The following is a 24,287-nucleotide window of genomic DNA, read 5'->3' as shown; positions in this document are numbered from 1 at the left end:
TAATTTTGAACTGTTTGAAGCACGGGTATTGGATCATAGTATGGAGTACCAGACAATAAGATGCCAAGAAAAACAAATTAAGAGTTATCTCCCTTCTATCAATTTGCATTCACAAAACATCGGTAATTTCCGTACATCTACGTGATTCCATGTTATTCGAGATAAAGAATTACTAGTACGAAGTACCAAATGAGTTCTGCATTCCCAGCGGGGTACATAAAATATTACTTGCTTGTAAGCGGGGTACACTGAAAATAATAGAAGAACGCTCAGCCAATCAGAAAACGACATTGATGTGTGAGGCAAGATAAACTTAAATGCCAGAGACTACCCAGTCTTGATTACCCCCACTAAGCATACTCCACCAAAAGATTGGTGAAGTCATATGCATGGACCACCAAACATCAATTATGGCACCAGTTATTTGCCAAAAAATAATTTCACCAAACATCAGATATTTATTGCCTTCAAATCTGAAAACTAATAATAATAATAATAATAATAATACCGGTAATAATAATGGCACTTATATTGCGCTATATCCACGCCATAAAGGTACGCTCAAAGTGCATTGCCTCAAACGATGGTAACAGAGGCAGTTGAGTTCTTCACAATGGCATGAGTTTTAGGGGTTTTCTTTTAGGTAATGCTTCAAAAGGTGGGTTTTAAGACTGGTTTTAAAAGTTTCTAAAGATAAAATCAACTTCAGTGATTCGGGAAGAGAGTTCCACAGTGTAGCGGCTGAGACAGAGAAGGATCTGGAGATGAAAGTTTTCAGTTTGGTGACAGGCACCTGACAGAGGTGTTGTTGGTTTTAGCACTGAGTTCTTGAAGGGAAGTATGGGACAGTCGAATCACTCAGATAGTCAGGCCCGGTACTATGGACAGCTTGGGAAGTGAGCGAGAGTACTCCATTCAGTTTTTCAGTAACTTTAAATCAGTAAAATATTTCAATAGTTGTGACAAGACATGAGAATTTTTTAAGTTTGTAGTTTCTGTGATGATGGATTGAAGAGCAAATATACTGAGTCAAAAAAGAAACTTCACATTCTTTCTGCAGGGCACTATAAAAGAACAAGAGATGGTAAGATGGTTAAATTGGTATTATTTCATTGCTGAGATCTGTGTGATGTACTCGATCCACTGACAGTGTCCTAATGAGTTTCAGTAGGCTACACCGCCGTTCCAAAACATGGGTATACAGAATGTCAAGTCACAAGAATAAAAATGCGAAATTTCTCAGTTCAATATCGTGTATGGCCGCCCCGCGCATTCACCACTGCCAAATACCGTCTCCTCATCGACTGCCTGATGCTTGTGAACACGTGGTTGGGGATTCTGCGCCACTGCTCTTGCAAGGCAGCGCCAAGTTCCTGCAAATTCTGAGGTTGGTTCCTAAGACCACGAAGCCTTCTCCCAAGTGCATCCTATACGTGCTCTATTGGATTAAGGTCAGGGGACCTCGATGGCCAGTCCATGGCGTTGATTCCAGTGTTTTGAAGGAAATTTCGTGTCAACATCGCCGTATGTGGCTGAGCATTATCATGCTGGAACTGTAGACCTGGGCCATGAGCCACCATGAAAGGAACGAGTTCAGGGGTGAGCACCTGGTCGCGGTAAGCAGCAGCTGTGAGGTTTCCGCGGATGACCAGAAGTCGGGAACGGTTGTTCCCACAGAAAGCATCCCACACCATGCAACTTCCGCCCCCGAATCTGTCGACATCCTGTTCACAACATTGGGCATACCGTTCACGACGTCGTCTCCAGAGTCTATGCTTGCCGTCCGCGAATCTGAGGGTAAACCTGGATTAATCGCTAAAGACGACTCGATTCCAGTCCCTCTGGGTCCATCGGAGGTGACGTTGGGCCCACAGCAGACGTTGACGTTAATGAAACGGCGTCAATATTGGCCCACGATATGGACGTCGAGAATGGAGATTGGCAGCCCGCAACCAATTTCGAATGGTCTGTGAGGACAATCGACCTCTAAACATCTCAGCTCTGGTTCATGTAGCCGGCAGAAATCTGTCACGTAGGTGACATAGGACGATTTGACGGTCTTCTGCTCGTGACGTCACACCTGGGCGACCCGACCTTGGGTGATCAGAAGTGGTGCCAGTTTGTTGTAGACGACCTCGCAAGTCATACACCGTACGACGGCTGCATCCCATTGCTCTTGCGACGTCAATAACTGATCTTCCCGCTTGCAACATGCCAACGGGACGTTCACGTTGCACATTTGACAATCTTGGCATTTCAAGTACCGTTAGAACTGTGGTTTAAAAGTGTTTTTTTCAATTCTTGTGGTCAATGCAAACACGTGCATATGAAGAAAACTTCCATGCGAAGATCACGTGATCGACTACACGTGCAAAACCTGATTTGGCACGTACGTCATTTGCATTAGGAATGGATGGGTTTGAGTGGGTTTTGCTCACGTTTTTCTAAAGTCGAAAGATAGGGATCCCATTTCAGATACATAGATGTATCATCAGAGAAAAATTATTCAGTATTTTTAAAAATGTAATTTTCTGAGTAAAATTGATATTTTATACTTATCCTGACTCATGCTTATTTGCTTGTCTTCTTCTTCTTTGCGAACATAGTGGAACACTTGTATCCCCCAACCGAAGTTCCCTTCAATATAAAATCACTAATTAGTACTCACCATGAGTTATCTTCCCCCCGTAAGCTCGGGAACGAGGGCGCCACCTCCCGCCATGTGCCTCACTCTCTCCTTATATAGCGAGCCCAACACTTGAATTTACAGGGAAATCCAAAGTGTTATGTAGGCGGAGACGGAGGGAGGCTTACCTCATGAGTCAGGATAAGTATAAAATATCAATTTTACTCAGAAAATTACATATTTTTCCTTATCCTGACTCATGCTTATTTGCTTGTAGAATCCGACGGCTATGGAGGTGGGAATATATAATACTTTGGATTTGGATAATTAGTGATTTGAACTGTAATGATTGTAATAACCCTTTGGTAACTTCATAAAGGCACTGAACTGATGAATTCCTGCTGCTAACTTATCAGCTGCCATATATGGGTTATTACAATATATTTATCATTATGATAAAAGTATATACAACATTAATATAAAGCTGAAGTTGTTAATGTGATAGCATAAACTCCTGTGAGATTATAGTTAATATACTTTTATGAAGTAACCAAAGTACTAAGCTTAAGATATGCATAAACTTAAGCTATATGAGTATAGTACTGTGCTTAAGATATAAATTAACTTAAGCTATATAATAGCGAAAAAACTCCGTAGAGTTTGTTAGCTAATACATTTATAAAATGTGACCATATTACTGAGCTTAAGATATGATGAAACTTAAGCTAAAAATATATAATAGCAAAACTCCTTGGAGTTGTTAGCTTATATATTGTATGACATAATAACCATAGTACTGAGCTTAAGATAATAGATTGAACTTAAAGGTCACATGCAACCAAAAAATCAAACATAATTAAAACACAATTATCACTTCTTCATGACATATAATATGCATTGCTGATGATGAAAAAACAAATAAACAAAATTATAAGCGTATAATCGCAATCAAAAGTGCAATATTTTGTACTTGGGTTTACCTCCCTCGAAACGAAGCAGCCGGGATACCGAACCCAGTCAGAGCGGGTGGGTGTGCACTCAAGTGTAACGGCTGGTTCATTGTGTGTGTATCACGGGTCATTGTGTGTGTGTGTATATATAGAAAGTTGGGTTTTGTAAATACATGCTCATTTTTTGCGTATAACATTTTGCAATCAACAGACATCATAACATGTCATGTGTTCAAGTATCACACCTCCCTGTCTGTGTAATTACATAATGTGACAGAGACCGAACTCGGGCCATAAATCAATGCGTTTTGTTTATGGTGTATAGCCTGATTGGTGTTAAGTTCAAATTGCATGTGGTCAGTGATCGCAGTTGTGTATTGAATATTGTCATTAGCAGACAGGCAGGCAGACACACTGGTGTCAATAAAACAAGACATTGAGTTTTGTCTGTGACAGCGACATATCTATATCACAGCAGGGATACTCTACAACAGGGATAGGTCACTCGCTTGCTTTCTTTACCATTTGTACTAATTAACGTGTGCCTCGTCATGCTCCAACGCACACAGTGACTTGGTTCGGTCCCAGCGCAACTTCGGCTGCGTTTAACAGTACTTCAGCCAGTGTATTGTATCAGTCGGAATTTTACAATGAATGAATGAATGAATTAATTAAGAGCAAGAATTATATGTGAATGAATGAAAGAAATTAAGAAAAAGAACATATGTGAATGAATGAAAGAATAAATGATACACCACGGCCATCCCTCCCCAAACATGTTAAAGAACGCAAAACTATCGGTAGAACACATGTGTTAACATCAGCTGTCCTTTTTAAAAAAAAAATTACTTTGAGACATTTTTTTACATTAGTAACTAATTCAGATATCTTAGTACATGTGTGGAATGACATGGGCATTGACAGAATGTTAACTGACACTGTCACAGACCCTCAAGAACAGAAAGTTTAGAACTATCACAAAGCGTTGTAAACACCTTTCCAGTTTTGTCAAATACTAAGATCAACAAGAAAGAAAGAAGTCTTAGAACTATAACCTCCAAACATCACAAGCACCAATGGCATTATCAGAACAGATCGACGATATGTCATATTTATCACACACCTCAAATACACCCTAACAAAACAAAATAAACTTAAAACTATCACTATTACTTGCAAAAACCTTTCACCTGATGGAATGTTCCCCTCATAAAAAATTGAAGGTGTATGTGAAAGATGTTTTTTGAACACTAACTAGAAACACTCAAACAACACCCCTGTAGTATTTCAATGGCAGATCGGCGATATGTCATATTTTCACACACCTCAAATACACACTAACAATTTTTTAAATTATAAAACTATCACTATTACTTGCAAAAACCTTTCACCTGATGGTATGTTCCCCTCATAAAATTGAAGGTGTATGTGAAAGATGTTTTGAACACTAACTAGAAACACTCAAACAACCCTGTAGTATTTCAATGGCAGATCGGCGATATGTCAAATTTTTCACACACTCAAATACACACTAACAATTTTTAAATTATAAAGCTATCACTATTACTTGCAAAACCTTTCACCTGATGGTATGTTCCCCTCATAAAATTGAAGGTGTATGTGAAAGATGTTTTTGAACACTAACTAGAAACACTCAAACAACGCCTGTAGTATTTCAATGGCAGATCGTGATATGTCAAATTTTCACACACCTCAAATACACCCTAACAAATCTTTTTAGTTGATTGCAAAACTATTATAAAACTATCACTATTACTTGCAAACACCTTTGAACTAAAGGTATATTTCCCTTCTAAAATTAAACGAATATGTGAAAGAAGTTTTTAGCGATATAATTTAGTCTTTCTTCGCTGTGTACTGAGAACTGAAGCCAGTGAGCTACAACATGCCGACTTGAAACTTTACTACAAATCTACTGTACTTATACTGACCCTAATAACAATTATTTGACTTAAAATGAAGTGACAGAAGGTATCTTATCTTCTACGTGTAGGTTTTCAGTTGTCACAACACTCAGCGTATGTAATCAGCTGTTGAAAATAAACCAGGCTCAATCTTAAAAACTACGCTGCCGCCATATTGGTTACACTGGTCACGTGACGAGCCGAGGCATAGCTCAGGAGCTTTCCGAGGAGTGACCACTCCCCCTTATAGAGTCTCCCTGATCACAGTTAGAAATCGTGTCAACTCTAAATAATGACATTGCTTTTAAGTATCGAACTGAGAAAGTGACTCGGTAAGAAGAACGTGTGGTGAAATAGACAAATGAAATTATATAAACAGTTTATTTACCGTCATAACATACAAAAAGCTCGCGCCTGTGAGATATCAACAAAACATTATGAAACTAGCTCACACCAAAGCCTTTACCGAGTATTCACCAGACAGCCCGCTTCCAAGTTGCGCGGACCTATTTCACTGCGCACGTGCTATGAGCGCAGCCAGCTGTTGAAACCGTATTCCCCAGAAAAGTCTGGGGAAAATTAGTGAAACGTTTGAACTCGATTCGCTCGCGTTTTTCATCGCGTTATTTTTCAACTGTATAAGTTGAATTTGCATTTTTGACGCTTTTTTTCGGTAAGTCCATACCGAAAGGTATCAGAATCTGCAAAGTTGAGTTTTACGTTGCATGTGACCTTTAAGCAAAATATATAGATAGCATGTAGCTATTTAGTACTGATATCAGATAAGTATAAAATCTGCAAAACTAGATTGACTTATCTAATAACCATCCTGAGAACTGTCAACTGTTGAGCTGGTTTAGGACCATGGGACGAGGAATGGTGGATACCTGAGACGAAAATCTTGGTGGTGATATCTCTCAGATAGTGGTTGGCAAACACCATATCGGATCTCCAGAAACAACCCTCCATTATGGTATTCAACGAGCAGCTGCCGTGTAGAGCAAGAGTTGAGGCTAGCGCTCTAATTTCATGAGGATTAGATGCTCTTGGAGGGTCGAGTCCTGCAGCCTTGTAGGCACGTAGTATGACAGTTCAAATGGAGATAGTAGTACGTGAGACTTTCGTCTGCGTAGCTGTAGATAGAGGGATAAATAATCTCTTGAATTTTGCTCTCCTCTGTTTGGATCGTTGGAGATATATTTTCAGTGCTCTTACTGGGCAAAGTGATAGATCCATCGTATCATGAGGTCCAAGTATGGATATGAGAGCTGGGACGTGGAATAATCTGTGTGGTTGACCTTGCAATTGGTTCTTAGCTATAAAATCCCAGCGTAGTCCCAGATGAACGATGTTATGTATATCATCAAAGCGTGTTCTCTCATAATCCAATGCATGAATCTCTGACATCCTGGCAGCCGTAGCTAGTGCTAACAGGAACAATGTTTTCTAAGTCAGAGATTCAAACGATGTAGATTCTAACGGTTCATAAGCCTCACTTGTGAGGTGTTGGAGCACTATATTTAGATCCCAAGCTGGAGCGTGAAACTTCCGTTTCTGATCCTCCAATCGGAATGCTCGTAGCAAAGCGAGTAACTCTGGGGTTTTTGTTAACTTGACGCCCGTTCTCATAGTTATGACAGAGCTTATAGCTGCAAGATAAGTGGACAAAGTTGAGCCTTTTAGATTCTTAGTTTGTCGTAGATAACATAAGTAGTCCGCCACTTGAGGATGTGTAGCATATCTGGCTGTAAATCCTTTCTTTGCAGACATAATTGACAAAATGTGCCATTTGTCATCGTGATAAGTTATGAAGTAGAGTTACGCGAGGGCAAGCTGACTGCTTTTGCCGCCTCTGGCTGAATAACCTCTCTTTTCAGACATGCCTTGATACAATCCATCGCGAAGTTGGTATATTCTGGTTTTCGTTTGTTTGGTGTGCTGGATGTATCAATAGATTCGAAACGTTCTGGAAGTTGTAGAATTGGTTGTCCGATTTCTTGAATAAGATTTGGAAACCACGCTCGCTGGCCAGTAGGGCGACCAAAATCAGATGGAGGCTCTGCCTTTGACTCATTTTCTGTAAGACTTGTGGGATTAACGCTGGAGGCGGGAAAGCGTAAGCGTTGAGTCCCTCCCACGATATGCTTAGTGCGTCCGTTGCCCATGCTAGTGGGTCTGGAACTGGCGATACGAATGTTGTCAGTTGTGTGTTGAATCGAGTGGCGAATAGGTCTACTAGTGGAGATTCTATTTCCATGATTATTTGATTGTATATCTCTGTGTGGAGCATCCATTCTGTCGGCGAAGGTAGGTGTGGCCGAGAGAGAATGTCTGCTAATACATTCTTTGCTCCTGGAATGTGGCAAGCTCTGACATGTATGTTTAGATTGTCGATTAGATCGAATAATCGGAAACATAGAGACAGTAGGTTCGGTGACCTTGTTGAGCCTTGTTTGTTCACATAAAACGCCACTGTTGAATTGTCTGTGTGAATCATCAACTGAGCGTTCTGTAGTAGGTTGCTCCAGTGACTTATGGCTTTTATGACTACTTGCATCTCCAGCAGATTTATGTGACACTTGCTCTCTTGATTGCTCCATAGGCCTGATACTGTCCTGTTGGCGAGGTGGGCTCCCCAACCTTGTAGTGACGCGTCTACGTAGAGATGTGTTTCCGATGCCGGCTCTATTAAGGAGACGCCTACGCAAACATTCAATCTCTTGGTCCACCAGAGTAGATGAGGTTTGACGTGATCTGGTAGACTGAACGGTAGAGGGTCCTCAAGATGCGCATTGATGAGGACTTGTAACGGACGTAATTGAAGCCTGCCTCTGACTGTCAAGTCTTGAGCTGATGTGAGTAGTCCCAATAGGATCTGCCACTGTCGTAGCGGTAGCGGAGAGAGTAAGGCTTGTGGGATTAACTGTTGGATCTTGATCCATCTGTCCTCCGGGACTACTATACGATTCTGGGCTGTTAGAAATCGTATACCTAGAAATTGCAGATCTTGCGTTGGTTCTAGGTCCGACTTGAGTAGATTTACTAACCATCCTAGTTGAGTTAGTAACTTGATTATAAAGTTCAGCTGTAGTCTGAGACGCTGTGGATCTGGATCCACTTGTATCCCGTCGTCTAGGTAAAATGCACTGCGAAGACCTTGACGATGAAGGTATGAGACAATAGGTTTTGTCACTCTTGTGAATACCCAAGGGGCCGATGAGATTCAGAAGGGAAGTACTTTCCATTGGTAATGTTTCCCATCTAGGATAAATCTTAGATATTTCCTTGAATTGGGATGAATCGGAATGTGTAGATATGCATCTTGCAAATCTATGCTGGCCATGTAATCTTTGGGACGAATTAAGTTCCGAAGTTGCGGTAAGTGTATCATGCGAAACGCTGGCGGTTTGCTTAGATATTCTCTGTTGAAGATGCTCATGTTGTATATGAGACGAAACTTTTCCTTCAAATTTTTCTTGGGCACTAGGAAAACTGGGGAGTAGAAACCTAGTACGATGTTTCGCTGATCCAGAACTTCTAAGGCCTGTTTGTTTAGAAGAGTAGCTACTGTTTCTCTTAACATAGGTAGTTGTGCCGGTTGGAAGTCAAACCTTGGAGGGATGACTGTTAACGGAGGTATGGCCTTGAGTTGTATTTGATATCCGTGCTGTAGGATGTTGGATACATAAGGATCTTGTAGTAATCCCCAGTTTTCCCAGTGCAGCTGAAGGCGTCCACCCACTTGAGAAGGTTGTACTGGAACGGCTGGGGGTGGAAGACTCCAGTCGTTCCGAACCTGTATTTCATCGTCTAAATCCGCGGGAACCTCTGGATGATCTGCCTCTTGCTGATCCTCCTCTGAAATTGCTGTATGGGCGACGAAAAGATTCCCTGGGACCTTTTGCTGTAGCCAATTTCTTGTCCCGTGCTTTCTGTAGTCCAGAGAATTTAGACTTGCCAGTGTATCTCAAGGATGATTGCTTAATGACATTCGCTAACGGTATCCATGGACTTGATCATAAGCACTTCTCTAGAGTCCTTGGACACCTCTTTAGAGACCTTGTCTATGTTACCACCAAAGAGTAAGGGTGGTGACCATGGAGCAGCGTAGAGGGATTCCGTAAATTGATTATCCCAATTGCAGGAGGCTAGTAGACCCTGACGACGAGCCATGGTAGTAGCTGTAGTAAGCGCTGACAAGTGATCTGTAAGGAACTGTTGCTCTCTTTTCTGCATGAGTAGAGCCGAGTAGATTCATTCTATCTTCCTCCTCTGTAGAATCTTTGAACTTGGTGATGAGAGTTTCATTAACAGTTCTAGATCTATTCAATCAAAAACATTCTCCTAGAAATGGTATCCAACTGGGCTAGTTTGCGATCGTCTATTCTGTACTTCCTGGACTTGGCATCGCTGATTAACTTAAAGTTGTAATCAATCTCTTGAGCCTTGAAAAAGGAGTCCATATTGTGACCTGCAAATTTCTTGGCGCTGAAAACCGGGAAATGTGTTGATTGAAATTTCGTCGAAGCCCTTGAAGCCCTTCGCAACTGGTGAGGATCTGGATCCTTCGTGGAGGCGGCCTGGGACGTTCTTTGCGAAGGCTTCGATACGGGCTGGGTTGCCCTTTGTGGAGGCGCGTTGGTCGGCTCTGGGGCCCTACGCGAAGTCATAGCGGGCTCTGGGGCCCTACATGACTTATTATGGGTTGGGCTCTGGGGCCCGCGGCTTTGAGGCCTCTGTAAACCATATCGGTCTTCCATCAACATCATGATCTGGTTGACCAGGTCGTCTGGAACGGTCTGCGCTGGCGTTGAGGCTGTCCTCTCTGTGACAGTGACGGGACCCTCAGTTGTAATCTCAGGCGTCAGCGTAGGCATCTCTGGTTGCATGTTGATCTGTGCTGAAGTGACGGTAGCCGATACTGGTCGCTTCCTATGCCGTACATCTGGAATGATAATCGGAAGGTCATCATCATATAAACACAATTCTGAAACAGGAAGAATGTCAGAAGAAACGTTTTTAGTAGCCTTCGTGGATTTCCCTTTCGACGAAGCTGTAGCCCTGGGGGTTCGGAGCGTACGTTGTGACGATGTGGAAGCTCTTCTAGTCTTAGACTGTGATGATGGAACATCCTGGGATCCCGGTCGCTTCTTGGATATAGCGGACTGCGTCCCACGCTTCTCCCCCAAAGGTAACTCAGGCGGAACACCAGACGGTAGAGGGTCGTCCGCCAACAGTTGACAGGGTATATCTGACTCTGATCGATTAGCCATGGCTGAAGATAGTTTCCGAGATCTATCTGCAGCCCGTCTCAAGACGGAATATAAATATTTATCAAAGGCAGAATTAGACAAATTAATACATAATTTGCAGCATGAAATAATAGAGCATGGAGTTGTACAGCTAGGGCATACTAAATGCAGATCGGCAGCAGAGTAACGTAATTTACAAACAGTGCAGATTTTCATTAACGCAATCTGTTGAGCAAACACGGCGAACCGTGAATAAAGCAGCAGAAACACGAATAAATATCAATGCATGTTGAATAAGGATACTAGTTACACCTCTATAGATGAATATAAGATGTGGCAAACTAAATATAATTAAAGGATATAGTGTGTAGGGAGACACAGGCGCTCTCACGTCCTGCTCACTGGGCGAAGAAGGAGAGAGTGAGGCACATGGCGGGAGGTGGCGCCCTCGTTCCCGCGCTTGCGGGGGGAAAGATAACTCTCGGTGAGTACTAATTAGTGATTTTATATTGAAGGGAACTTCAGTTGGGGGATACAAGTGTTCCACTATGTTCGCAAAGAAGAAGAAGACAAGCAAATAAGCATGAGTCAGGATAAGGAAAAATTTACATTTTGTGAAGTTTCTTTTTTGACTCAGTATAGTTTCAAAGCTACATTACATATGGTGTATCTAGTAATGTAATCACCTCTTGAGTACAGCATTAGCTGTCCTCTCCACCTTTTCTGCAGCTCTGGGACCACCAACAAATACTACTGCAGTCGAGCGGAAGCCGTCCATGTATGTGGCACTCACCTGCAGACAAATGGAACATCTGGTTTAGGTTCTTCAAGGAATAATAAACCATTATTTCAATAATCCTCAAGTTGAATTTTCCACAGTTGCTTCATTTCACATGTTTGTAGTTCCTACTGACAATGCTTTTGAACAAATAACTGAGGTGTCTGTCTGTTGGCATGCACATGCCTGCATGTGCTTTGCTGCTTGTGCTGGTCAAGATTTATATGCTTTTATTGTTCTACTGCTAGTGCAATCTCACTGAGATACAATGAGCTAACATGGAGACACCACTGAGACACAGTAGACTCCGAGGGGCGGTGGGGTAGCCTAGTAGTTAAAGCGTTGGCTTGTCACTCCGAAGACCCGGGTTCGAATCCCCACATGGGTACAATGTGTGAAGCCCATTTCTGGTGTCCCCCGCCATGATGTTGCTGGAATATTGCTAAAAGCGGCGTAAAACCAACCTCAGTCAGTCAGTCAGTAAACTCTGAGCCCACCAATACCTGTTTTATGATGTTAATGCTGACCACTGGGCAGGGTAACCAAGGATACAATAATTCAACATCTTTTAGTTTGGTGTGGGTGGGGATCAAACCACCAGCCTGGTGATCTTCAGGCACTCTCCTTACTCAATATACCACCTTCTTGGTCCTTCAGATTCACAAATCATGATATAGTAGTAATGATCAACCCAATGATTACATACAGATTTCCCCAATCTCCTGGTTTCATACAGCTATGTAACAGCTGTCTGAAATATAACCAGGTACGGACGAGACAAGCCTGTGCTTTCAATTTACAAGAGATTCCCGCTATTGCAAAGCACTTACCCATATACAGCCAGGACAGGACAGAGCCCATCCAGACCCACCTTGAACTCCCCTGAGGGAGGGTTTCCTCTTGCACCACTGACATGGATGGCATTTTCTCCCACCTCATCTAACGTCACATTACTGAAGTCGCACACAACATCTGGGAGGAAGTAGTGGGCAGGGTCACCAATCTCATACAGCAGTTGCTCAGCAACTGTTGCCTTGGATACAATGCCTCCAGTGTTTGGTGGTTTTGTGACCAGGAATTCCCCATCTTCTCCACATTCCACTACAGGGAATCCTATATCATCCCTGAAAACAGAACAGAGGACTGTAAACACACAAAGACACATCTCCACAATAGCTCATTTCATGACATTTCACTACAGGGAATCCCATATGATCCCTGAAGAAAAGAACATAGGACGATCATCCTCAAACACCATCTCCACAGTGGCTGCTTCCATGACATCCCACACATTGGGAAACAAACAATAATCAGGCACTCTGATACAAACAGGAGTGCGTGCACAGTGTTGTCAACTAGGATTCTGTGTCAATGTACACCTATCAAAGGGGTACACAAAGTCTGTGGACTAGACTACCAGTTGTCCAACTTTCATTATTGTGAAAGCAGCAGTGGCTGAGCAGGTTAGGCAGCTGACTTGATGTGCTGGCGATTAGGTGCCTCACTCTGAGGGTCTGGTTTCGAATCCCAGATGGGACTCAACCCAACAAAAGTACTCGAAAGTGTAATCCCAAATATAACATATGTTAGGATTCCAAAAGCAGAGAACTACTGAACTTATAACTGCATACACTACTGGAGAAGAGCCTTTTTTTCTTTCTCAATCCAAAATCTAGAAAACATGGCATTGGCTGGGCAAACTGGAAATCACATTCAATAAAGTTAGTAGTAACATATTAAACTTGATCTGAATTTAACTTTGACTTTTCTTCACATTCTGCAGCGATGAAGCTACGGATGTCCAGGAAGCACATGACATCCTCAGTTCCATTGTAATATCATAGCAGTCAAATCTGGTAGAAAAAGAGCCCATGGAAATTAGCTGATGATACGAACATTCTTTTAACAAAAGTTCATAAACAGCCTGAGATTTCACATTTCAGGGTCATTGCTGGCATGGAGTATTTGACATGAGGACATTTTTACATATCAAAATTTTGGCTTAGGTTGTCTGTTCTAAATTAACCTTCCAGGCATTGAATACCCACACACTCACGTAAATTGAAAAACGTGATGTATATTTTCTGACTGATCAGGCAACCAGTGCCTTGACTTCACATGCTGTTGAGGTACTACAAACCAAAATTGCTCTGGACTCACTGGTGTGCAAGATTTACTAAATGTAGGATTTCAAGCATGAAAATTGACTTACAAATAACTTTTTATTAACATTTTTGGTAATCAGAAACGAAAACAATTTATTTCTAACAAAATGATTTAGCTGCAAAACGAAGAAGAAATACATCCTTACACATGAATATTCAAGAAGCAGGAACCAGAACAAAACCAAAATACTGTATATTTAGGCTCAAATCATACAATCACCAAACCATAAATAGATTCACAGAGATGCTGACGTTTTCAAAAGCACTTTACCACAACATAAGACATTGCTAGCAAGAGTGAAGTTCCCTCACCAGTTGGGTACTGAATCCCAGTCAGTGAAGATGCCCCCTGTTACTTGAGCTCCACACTCTATCAGGTGACCTGCAAGGCTGAATACACATACTACTTGTATACAAAATTATTACCAATCGACAGTGCTACAAGAATAATTCTTTTCAGTAATGTATTGATAAGTACAGTCAAATACTGCAAACTCACTCTCCACATATACCATTTGTCATGAGCTCAATGTGTGAAACAAACATGCCCTGTTTCGTTCCAATGGTCAACTGGCATATTTTCGAAGAAATAAATTGCAAGGGTTTCCATGACGTTTGATAGTGATTTTGTGTATGTTTCTTTATTCTAAAAAATAGGCCAGCTCAACTAATGGACTACTGTTTCTTGAATAACTGATAGTAGAATGAGTTGGGCTTTTCTTTTTACTGAGCAAGACTGTGCTAACAATGCTACTGATTCCATACTCTTGTCTACAGTTTTTCATGTGTTAATGATTAAACATGCAGTCGATTAAGTTATTATTTTTCAGGGCTCCAGATAAGGGCCATATCGGCGTATGTATGGATAAAAAATATGCACGATACGGTAGGAAATAATTTAGAAAACATAGCACATACGCACCACAGCAATGGTGTACGGTCTTGGAATCATTTACAGATGTATTTATCTGAAAGAGTGCTGTTTTATTGTTTATTGACCTGTTTACACAAGAATAGTAATGTTGTGGTACATATATGAAAGGAAACACAAGATTACTGATACGCCATTAAATTCCATTCAGTACTTAAAATGTACTCTTAAGTTTATCCAGTACTCCTATATTGAAAAAATAAGGAGTGCATACTCCTGATGTTGAAAAATTATGAGGAGCCCTGAATGTTGATGTATATATTTCATTGTACAAATCAAACAAGAAATGAATGGAGATTGGCAGTCATCTGCAGTAATGTCCATTCTGTCAATTAAATATCTGTGATATACTGAGGTACCACCACACTGTGCTTTCAGAAACAATAGCTATGTAATTGTTGACATTGTTCAATATTAAGTTTAAATGTTAGTGCTCCTTGTCCATTTTGTAATAACCCTGATGTCAAATTTTAAAGAATTGAGGTTTCCCTTAGGATACTACAGCAAACCGCAAGGGCTCTCGACAGCTCTACATTTCAAACCCAGATTTACATATTGTTGTCATAAGATCCACTGTCCTACCTGCCACTTGCCAGCAGATCAAACTGGTCCATTTTCCAGCCAAACTGAAACACATGCATCAACATACTTCATGTTTCCCATTCAATTCATCCCTGCAAAAGAGGAAGCCAGTAGTAGTAGGAAAGCTTAACACATACCACAATTACATATCTTGAAACAGACATGCTATGTTAAGAAGCTAGGAATCTTTAACTTATCAACAACAACATTCTCTTTACACAAGTCATTGGTTGGAAAATATGGCATGTGTAAAAGCATCATTCTTGAAATTGTTCAATATTAGGTTAGCACTTTAGGTATGCATGTTAGGTGAGAGATTGCTGCTTTAAACAATAGTTCAGTGATGCAAAGGTATTTCAACCTGACATTGAGTGAGTGAGTATGGTTTTATGCCTCTTTTAGCAATATTTCAGCATTATCGCGGTGGGGAATACCAGAAATGGACGGCGTGATGAGCAGACATTTTAACTATTAGTGAGTGAGTGAGTTTAGTTTTATGCCACACTCAGCAATATTCCAGCTATATGGCGGCGGTCTGTAAATAATCAAGTCTGGACCAGACAATCCAGTGATCAACAGCATGAGCATCGATCTGCGCAATTGGGAACCGATGACATGTGTCAACCAAGTCAGTGAGCCTGACCACCCGATCCCGTTAGTCGCCTCTTACGACAAGCATAGTCACCTTTTATGACAAGAATGGGTTGCTGAAGACCTATTCTACCCGGATCTTCACGGGTCCTTTAACTATTAGGCTACACCACCATCCCTAACCTGACATTAAATTGAAATCCAAAATGAAGTAAATCATAGACACTTACCATAATGATGAAATGGGTATAGTCAACATCAACCAAGAATCATAATAATGGCAAATTCAAACTCATATCCATAGGATTCTTGTGCAGCTAAGGGAGATAACTATGCACATCAGATTGATGCAGTGTCATACCGTATGTACAAGAGGACCTAGCACCAAAGCACTGTCAGTACATCTGCCAGTGATAACCACATCAGCTCCATGGTCAAGAGCACGAGCAATGGGGCCACTCCTACAAATGAGGAAAAGAGCACTGTATTCAATATCTTGAGGTGCTACTTCTGTAGTCTCCAAAACGGTATTTACTTACTATAAACTCTCAATGTCTTTACAAAATCATCTTAGATTCAACTGAGAAATGACACTGCCAGCAGCTCTCACAGCAGACCATATATCTCTCAATGTCTTTAGCAAATAGCAAAGATTCAAGTGAGATATGACTTCCATCAGCATTAGTAGAAGACAAGATTCAGCTCTTTATGTCTTTGCAAATGATAAAAGACTCAACTAAGAAGTGATATTGCAGATAATAAAGTTTTTCAATTACTTTACTAAAATTTAATAAGAAGGACCCAGAAATATTTTTTTCCTTTTCAGTATGAACTGAACCCACAGTAATCTAAACTGAGCAACCAAATATCATAGCCTTGTATGAGCTATATTGAATATATTTCTGACTGACCATGACACATGCAGCATCACTCACAAAAAAACATACATATGGCTCTGTATGCCTTCAACAAATCATGAAAAATGCAACTGTTAAACCATTCTGAAAGCATTTTGATCACAATAACATGTAAACCTGCCACAACTATGGGTCACACACAACCATTGTAATATTATATTTCAACCATAATATGGTTCAAGTCAGAGATATCATCCGAATCTGTTGATCCAGGAATAGAATCAAGAGATTCTCATGTTTTCTCTATTACAGATAAGACACTGGTAACAACCACACAAAACTAACCCTAGGTAAGCATTCATACTGTGGACAGTCTTAGGCAGTTCCATACCGGAGTCCATTTCAGTGATTCCAAGTTTCTGTAACTCTGGGAGCTAAAATGGTAAAATATGATGAGATAATGTTGATATTCTTTATAGATAGAGACATTGACACAGAAATGAAACTGTTACAGCTCACATTTCTGATAACATACATCAAAATTTATAAAATTTGAATGATACATCAAAGTTGTGTAATTTTGCTCTGAAAAATTGGGATAATTACCTAAAATACCTAAACATTGGACCATCTTGTTTATTGATATATACTAGCCACATAAAGAAACTGTGCACACAGAGAATTCCTTCAGAATTGGAATACAACACAGAAAAGACGACATGATGTAGACACTTTATAAATTCAAGTATTGGGCCTCAACAACATGTCAAAAGAACATGAACAATATCCGTAAAGATGACGTCAGAAGTTCAAAACTGAGTCGGGGTCACACGTTGAAGTCACAAAGTCAGTAACGGGTATGACCATCATGCGCGTGAAGCACAGCAGTGCATCGACGACGCATAGAGGCTACCAAATTTTCCAAATGAAGGCCTGGGGAATGGTTTGGGACGTGGTCACTGCCGTCTGAAACCTGTGTCTGATATGAGTCACCCGAATCCATCAGTCCTGTCTTGGCATCGTTACTCGCGGACGCCCAGAATGTGGGTGGTCGGCGACGTCATTACTGTTTCCCTAACGCCTGACCAATGTAGATATCGTGTTACGATGGCATTGGAAATGTGCTGCCACCTGTTGTTGGCTCATGCCTGCTGGAACCATTCCAATGGTTTCATGACGTTGAGCACATGTTAATCTTGGCATGATGTGCTTGTGACTTTTCATGTGAATTTGTGAACGTTTGAATGACCAAAGATCAAGCTTTCAACAGTGATATCAATTTCTGAGTTTCACATGTTGTGTGCAGCTGCACAGGCTGCACGTGCAGTAACACATTGCAAGTCCATAGGCCACTATCAATGACGTCACGTCGCCTGGCACCTGCATGAGCGTTTGATTGTCTCCAATACTTGCTATGTTCACACCTTTATTTATGCATAAAGACGCTGTCTGCCTATCTTTATATTTTCTGTGTGCACAGTTTCTTTATGTAGCCAGTATAGTTATTGGTGAAATGTAAATCACATCTGCAAAATGAAAACATTGGTTACTAAAATACTAAGACATGGCAAAAGTTTCATTCCAACTTAGGACTTTTTACTGACATTTGGAGACTTGGGGTTGAATATCAGCCTCTGATCATGTGAGGCTTCTTGAGGCTTCTTAAAGACCAACTGCTGCCACATGGTTGGAATATTGCTGACAGCAGCGTTAAACAACAAACCAACCTTAAAGGACCAGTGTGATGATCCTTCTGAGGCAGTGTTAGGGTTAGCTATGGATATAGATCATAGAGAACTAAATATTGACCTATAATCGATAAGTATCAGAGAAGTAACTTTGAGTAAAACTGCAAAAAAAATCAGAAACAATCAACAGATTTCACATCACAGATGAGTGTTGACACATTTACATATGGAATACTACAACAAACTAGCGCTCTGAACATAAAGTTTAGGCCATGAGTAAAGTTTGTGCATTGTGTGTGTAAATTAAAACTTTATTCCCTTCAAAGATGAACCTGTGAAGATCCGGTTAGAACTGGTCTTCAGCAACCCATGCTTGTCCTAAGAGGCGACTAACGGGATCAGGTGGTTAGGCTTGCTGACTTGGTTGACACATGTCATCATATCCCAATTGCATAGATCAATGCTCATGCTGTTGATCACAGGATTGTCTAGCCCAGACTCGATTATTTGCAGACCGCCACCATATAGCTGGGATATTGCTGAGGGGAGCAGGACAATTCCCACCTGGACAATTCCCACCCAGATAATTCCCACCCAGACAATTCCCACCTAGGACAATTCCCAATATCAGTAAACATGTAAACATGTCAATATCAGAAAAATTTGAAAAGTTGCTGTAAACTTATGTATGTCACAAAATAGTGCTTCCTTATTTAAAAAATGCTATTATTTGTTGTGTATTAAATAAGATCAATAAAACCTGATTAGTGCAACCATACTAAAGCATGTCATGAAGAAATTAATAGTTCATGTTTGTTATTATATGGAATATTGTTATATGGTATTTATGTCTAAATGAATACATGTTGAAACTGAACTATGTTCTTCATGTTATTTTTATTTTGGGGTGGGAATTGTCCGAGGTGGGAATTGTCCGGGTGGGAATTGTCCTAGGTGGGAATTGTCCGGGTGGCAATTCTCCGGGTGGGAATTGTCCTAGACCCTTGCTGAGTGCGGCCTTAAACAACAAACCAAGCAATCTTCAAACATATTTCTGTTTATCTATCGAGCCAGTCAAAAAAAACAATACCCAATAACCCCCAAACTTACTTTACTCTGCTCGTCTTATTCTGAAAGAGAGGTTTCTGCTCCATAGATGAGGTGAGGTGAGGTGAGGTGAGATGAAATTGGTTTTTACGTCGTCCTTGAGAATATTTCGCTCATATGATGACGACGTGCATGCGTGTGTATGCGTGTATATGTGTATGCGCGGCTCTTTGTACTAGCCCAGACTTAAGCTGGTTTTATAGTGCTAGCTCACTGAGATACCATGCTGCAGTGAAGCATGAATACCCCACTCAGACACATTATACTGACTCTGAGCCGACCAGTCCTTGTTGTACCCATTAATGCCGAGCGCCAGACAGAGACCAACAAGTGTCATATTTTAATGTCTTTTGGTATGACGCGGTCGGGGATTGAACCCACAACCTTCTGCTCTCGGGCGGACGCTCTAACCACTACACCACGGAGGCGGTCCTGCTCCATAGGTCACTCTAATGGTGTAGGTTTATCATGTTACCAGAACTTTCTCTTGTTTATAAACAAAGAAACCCCTTCTTCTGAGGTAAAAACAGATCTGCCTAATACAAGCCCTTCGAAGTCCTATACATATGTAGAAGCCGTGGTGGCTGAGTGGGTTAAATCACTCACTTTGTAATGGAGTAGTTTTAGAGAAGTGAAGCCTGTATGCAACATTAACTTCTTCCCATTCAATGTTCCAATACAAACACCAGTTATGTAAACAATGCAATACCTGGAACTGAAACTTCACTTCACACATGTTGCCTTGTTAACTTTGTTTCTTAGTCCTTGTAATACACGTAAGTCTTTACAGGCATCAGTTCAATACCCACATTGAATCAGATTCTTTAACCGACCCCTCCAAACATCCAGTCATATTAACCTCACAATGTCCTTTTAAAATGTTCAGTAGTAAGTAATGTTCAGGAGAGTCATCAGTATTCACAAATATCTAGGCCAAGGTAAATCTTCGCTTTACTGTATAGTGAGTTTAGTTTAAGCCACACTCGTCGCTATTCCAGCTATATGGCGTGGTCTGTAAATAATCAACCAGACAATCCAGTCATCAACAGCATGAGCATCAATCTATGCAACTGGGATATGATGACTTGTGTCAACCACATCAGCGAGCCTGACCACCTGATCCCGTTATTCGCCTCTTACGACAAGCATGGGTTACTGAAGATCAATTCCAACTCAGATCTTCACGTCTTTTTTATTATATATCATACTGAACACAAAAATGTTCATGAAGGAAACTGGTTTCATTTAAACAGAAACTCAGCCTACAAAACAAAGTACCAGCAATTACACAGAATTTAACAATTGGTATCCCAAGACTAAAAATTCAAAGGATGTCCATGTAAAGGTTATTATTCATGAGAAATTTAAACTTTACACACAATGTTAATAATTTAAAAATTATTGACAGGCAAAACAATGTGATGAATGCTAGCTAGCTAATTGACATTTCAAGCTTGGTGAGTTTGAAAATACTACTTGCTGCAGTCTTGTTTATTCAACCATGCAATTCAACTATCTGCTTATACAGCATTCTACTTAAGGTAATTCCACCCTATTTATTAACAACAACATGCTAAGTACACACCACAACAAGCATGCGCAACAGGCTATCATTGCAATTAGCAATCAGTGTCTACGAGGGTTGGCATCTGCGTGTGTTGATAAGCTGATCACTTTCAGCCAGTGAGTATCAATAAATCACCAAACTGTTTTCCTATCCGAATAAACAACCTTATTGTCTGTACAAACACTCAGCTGTACCTATTTAGCAGGGATCCAGCTAAGCACCCTCTGAGTACTGTGTTTTTCCAGTATACACAAAAGCACAACTTTGAAAGAAAAATTCATATTGTTATAATGATAAGTATCTGTTTAGTTTGTTGACACATATTTCACACAAAGATAAGTGAGACAGATCTTATGGATATCTCTTTGTGGTTGAAGTTACCTGTGACATGAGATCATCACCATCCACAACAGCGATGTTCAGCGAGATGTCTGCCTTGGTACACACTTCCTGTAATGCTGCAGCACACCCGTGGGGATTAACTCCCCCTGCATTGCTGATTATCTTAATGCCTTGAGAAAAATAAATATATGTCCTATAGTAAATATATCATTACAGAAAATAACCATTACTTATGGAGCACTAGTTCTTTTACTTCCACATAGCAATATTCATCCTACATGACTGAATAATCTGATCCAGGCAAACCAAAGGCTGATATCATGAACACCATCCATTCATAAAGCCTTCTCATCCGTCAACAGTACTTACAGAAAGCTGGAAAATGCAGCCTACTGTCATATATACAGGGTTTTACCACGACTCACAGACATGGGTGTCAAAAGGACCCCAACTATTACTTTTAAAGGTCCTTGCAGGCCATATGGGGTTCTGTGAAGTAACAGTGTAGAGAGCTGTATGTTTCGATAATTTCTTTCAACCTGGTATGATTAATTGATCATGCGGACTGGTGGATGAAATGATGCACGTAACTGCTCTGAAAGAAACAATCAAACACTAAACAAAGTCTTCAATGTGTTTTTGGTAAATAAATAATATTGTGACTCCCTCAGGACGCAGAGAAGTTTTTTCTGCATCCAGCCTCTACAATTCTTCACACTGGATGCACATTTGCGCGTGACGTAAAACCCTGTATATTTATTCTCAGGAGTGCTCTTCAAGCTCAGTAAATTTTCCATCTGCCTGATAGCTGTATTTCTTTCATATTTTTCTCCATTTCTCATTTATTCCATTGATCATGTAATTCTAAATCAAACCTTGAATCTGCAAGGTTGTTGATTACCTTTTCTCTTAATGTCTTTAATGAAAGGTGCCATGGATACTTGAACAAAGTCAGGTGCATAGCCAAGGTTCTGTGAAAAGACAACAACTTTACAACCACACTATTTATAATGAAATAAAACCTGATGTTAGCCAAACATGCATTTATTGTATGCATACCTTATTAATTGTATATATCAAGCATCGGTACATCAATGTTTAATAGTGACAAAGGCAATAATCACAGTGAGTGAGTATGGTTTTACGCACTTTAAGCAATATTCCAGCAATATCATGGTGAGGAAAATGGGCTTCACACATTGTGCCTATGTGGGGAATCACATATGGGTCTTCAGCGTGACGAGCAAATGCCTTAACCACTAGGCTACCCCACCACCCCGCGGCAATAATCATACAGCTTCTTGAATACTTATGACATCAGTAAGGGCATGATAAAATATATGATCGAGTAACAATGCATTCTGCATTACCCCAGTTACAGGAGCCTGTAACTAATGAAGCCTTGTCCCGGTAACAAAGTAGCTTGTGACACAGTTTACTTTCCACTTGTCATGGGTACGAGACAAAACTGATGAATTCACATGGGCCTGATCACCTTACTATTCACTGCTTATGTAACTGACACACCTACAGACTTTCTAAGCTGAAATACCATGCAGACCTTTCTAACAACAAACACACTTAATGAAATTGAATCTGGCCATGTTTTCAGGTATTTTATTGAGACACTCATCAAAACATAAGTATCTGAATATTAGCTAGAAACTAACCACTGAAACTAAAGGCAAACTAGGGGTGTGAAATTGCATACTTATACTTTAATGGAGGACTGCAAGTATACAGTAGAAGACAAGGTACAGCCAAACAAAAAATGAGTCCTTCGCACCTAAAATATACCCTCTTCTATCTTACAGTATCCTTACTGAAGGAACAGTATATTTTCATGGTTTGGAAGTAATTCTGAATTCCGTGATCTAAAAAAATGACCTGGTACAGAGTATAAATCTGCCTAATTGAAAACATTAGTCTTTAAAAGTGTCAGGAACAGTTCCTGAATTTTACAACTGTTTGGCTTGCAGTGTAATGCATGATGTACATATCCTGATTTCACATACCGGTGCCTTCCTTCGGGGCTGCTGTCAGGAGTGACATAGTGATTTCAGACAGGTAGTCAAACACGATGAAATCCACCTTTGCTCCATAGATAAGTTGGGGAGCTGTGTGTAAGGATAACAATTCCTGCATCAGTTTAAGCTCTCTTTCAAAACTATGTAGCAACTACAGATACAGTACAAGCATTAAAACATCATGCAGCCTGTGCTTTCATAAACAGGGTATTGTGAATAACAACTGTTCGGAAATCATGTACATATTTTACTTATATGACATCAGATTCTTCCAGCACAAAATAGAAAAAGGTTGCATGCTTTTGATGATTACAACACTTTCAAAAACACTTTCTTACAAATCTTATAAACAATCAACTTAAGCTCTTGAATAAAACAAAATAATGTACGAGTCCATTTCTAAAATGGTCTATTTCAGGATTTATTAGCTTTTATCCTAAGGAAGAGAATTTATCAATTATGTCAAACCTTTACATATCTAATGTTTCAATCATTTGTTTAGCAAGAGCAATTCAAAATACAAATAACAATAAGTAGCTCAATATATATACTGTATTTATATATAGTTTTATTGATCATGAAGTTGTTCAGACTGCTTATTTGAGAGGAACAGTAACATGAATATGTGATTATTCGGAAGATGGCTTTCTCCTAATGAGAAGTTTGCTGAACTCAGACATTACAAATCACTTAATCAAATATCATTTATAAAGTTTCAATACTGTGCTCCATTTAATAAATATTATTTTGTATTCTTTATAAGATAATCGTTTAAGATTGTGGGGAAAACATGAATCTAAAAACAAAGATTTTTTTTTTCAATCGTAAGAAAATATATATATATATCAAAAAGTGTCGCCTCATAATTGGTCTTAAAATGTTGCGCTTTTGCATGCCTC

General features: G+C 40.2%; 1 protein-coding gene across 1 annotated transcript in view; it reads right to left on the bottom strand.

Annotated features, from left to right (window-relative positions):
• Window positions 1-24,287, bottom strand: part of LOC124280218 — a 35,879-nt gene that overhangs the window by 11,183 nt on the left and 409 nt on the right. The window contains 10 exon segments of the mRNA XM_046716114.1: window positions 11,440-11,546; window positions 12,403-12,655; window positions 14,009-14,086; window positions 15,210-15,253; window positions 16,162-16,261; window positions 17,003-17,091; window positions 21,401-21,531; window positions 22,263-22,332; window positions 23,377-23,391; window positions 23,393-23,478. Of these exon segments, the coding sequence (XP_046572070.1) occupies window positions 11,440-11,546; window positions 12,403-12,655; window positions 14,009-14,086; window positions 15,210-15,253; window positions 16,162-16,261; window positions 17,003-17,091; window positions 21,401-21,531; window positions 22,263-22,332; window positions 23,377-23,391; window positions 23,393-23,478 (973 nt within the window).

The sequence above is a fragment of the Haliotis rubra genome, unplaced genomic scaffold, assembly GCF_003918875.1.
Source record: "Haliotis rubra isolate DU_JTF1 unplaced genomic scaffold, ASM391887v1 Scf262, whole genome shotgun sequence".
NCBI lineage: Eukaryota > Metazoa > Mollusca > Gastropoda > Lepetellida > Haliotidae > Haliotis > Haliotis rubra.
Note: the sequence above shows the minus strand (reverse complement) of the source record. Positions and strands in the feature narration are given on the sequence as shown.